The following is an 861-nucleotide window of genomic DNA, read 5'->3' as shown; positions in this document are numbered from 1 at the left end:
AGCCTGGTGGGCTGCTGTCTATGGGGTTGCACAGAGTCGGACATGACTGAAGCGATTTAGCAGCAGCAGCAGCAGGATACTATTAATGACTACAGCAGAAGTTTTGAAAATCAGAACTCAAAAAGCAAAGAAGAAAAACAAAATCCTAAGTGAACTGATTAGTCAAAAATGCCTAAAGGGAGAGATGAAAATAAAAAAGATGCTCATTAAAGAAATTTTAAAGTAAATTTTATAAAATTCTTTCTATTGCTAAACAAATGTTTATGAAGTTTTGGCTTTTCTTCCAAAAAGCAAAATGAAGCACAAATGAACTAACCAATGTAACATTTTATTGAAAAAGTTGAATTATAGTAGTTCAGGTAAATGGCTATTAAGTTTCAAATATCCAAAACTCTGACAGGAATATGTTTGTTTCTAATAAAAATGAACTGTAGATGGTTAACCATTTGTATACCTAGTTGAACTCTAAATTCAGTTCATAACTGAATTTTGTATTACAGTCCATTAAATACTTCTGTGAGATCAACAATATCTCATTACCAGCAAGGAAAGAATAAACCTTAAATTATAATGCAAAATTCTAAATCCATGAAGATATCACAACCATAAAGAACAGAATTAATATAAATTCGGACTGTAGTTAAATTTCATTATCAGCTTTCCAATTTTGAAAAACATAACTGAGAACTTAAAATCAGAATTTCCTTGAAAATTATTCTATAAAATGGCAGTTTTTATACTTCATCAAAAACAAAACAAATCTTTTTAAAGTTCAATGAAATGCTATTTACCTGTTTCTGGGTTCCAAACATATACTATACCATCCTCACTTCCAGCAAAGAGAAAAGTCCCACATGGTGT

General features: G+C 30.4%; 1 protein-coding gene across 1 annotated transcript in view; it reads right to left on the bottom strand.

The window, feature by feature from the left end:
* The window catches only part of AHI1 (Abelson helper integration site 1), a 218,121-nt gene that overhangs the window by 145,623 nt on the left and 71,637 nt on the right, over positions 1-861 (bottom strand). Inside the window, exons 18-19 of the mRNA XM_010844305.1 lie at positions 792-854; positions 513-514 (exon numbers count right to left, since the gene is read on the bottom strand). Of these exons, the coding sequence (XP_010842607.1) occupies positions 513-514; positions 792-854 (65 nt within the window). The remainder of the gene's footprint in view (positions 1-512; positions 515-791; positions 855-861) is intronic.

The sequence above is a fragment of the Bison bison genome, unplaced genomic scaffold (assembly GCF_000754665.1).
Source record: "Bison bison bison isolate TAMUID 2011002044 unplaced genomic scaffold, Bison_UMD1.0 scf7180017864198, whole genome shotgun sequence".
NCBI classification, from domain to species: domain Eukaryota; kingdom Metazoa; phylum Chordata; class Mammalia; order Artiodactyla; family Bovidae; genus Bison; species Bison bison.
This window is presented reverse-complemented; position numbering and strand designations above follow the sequence as displayed.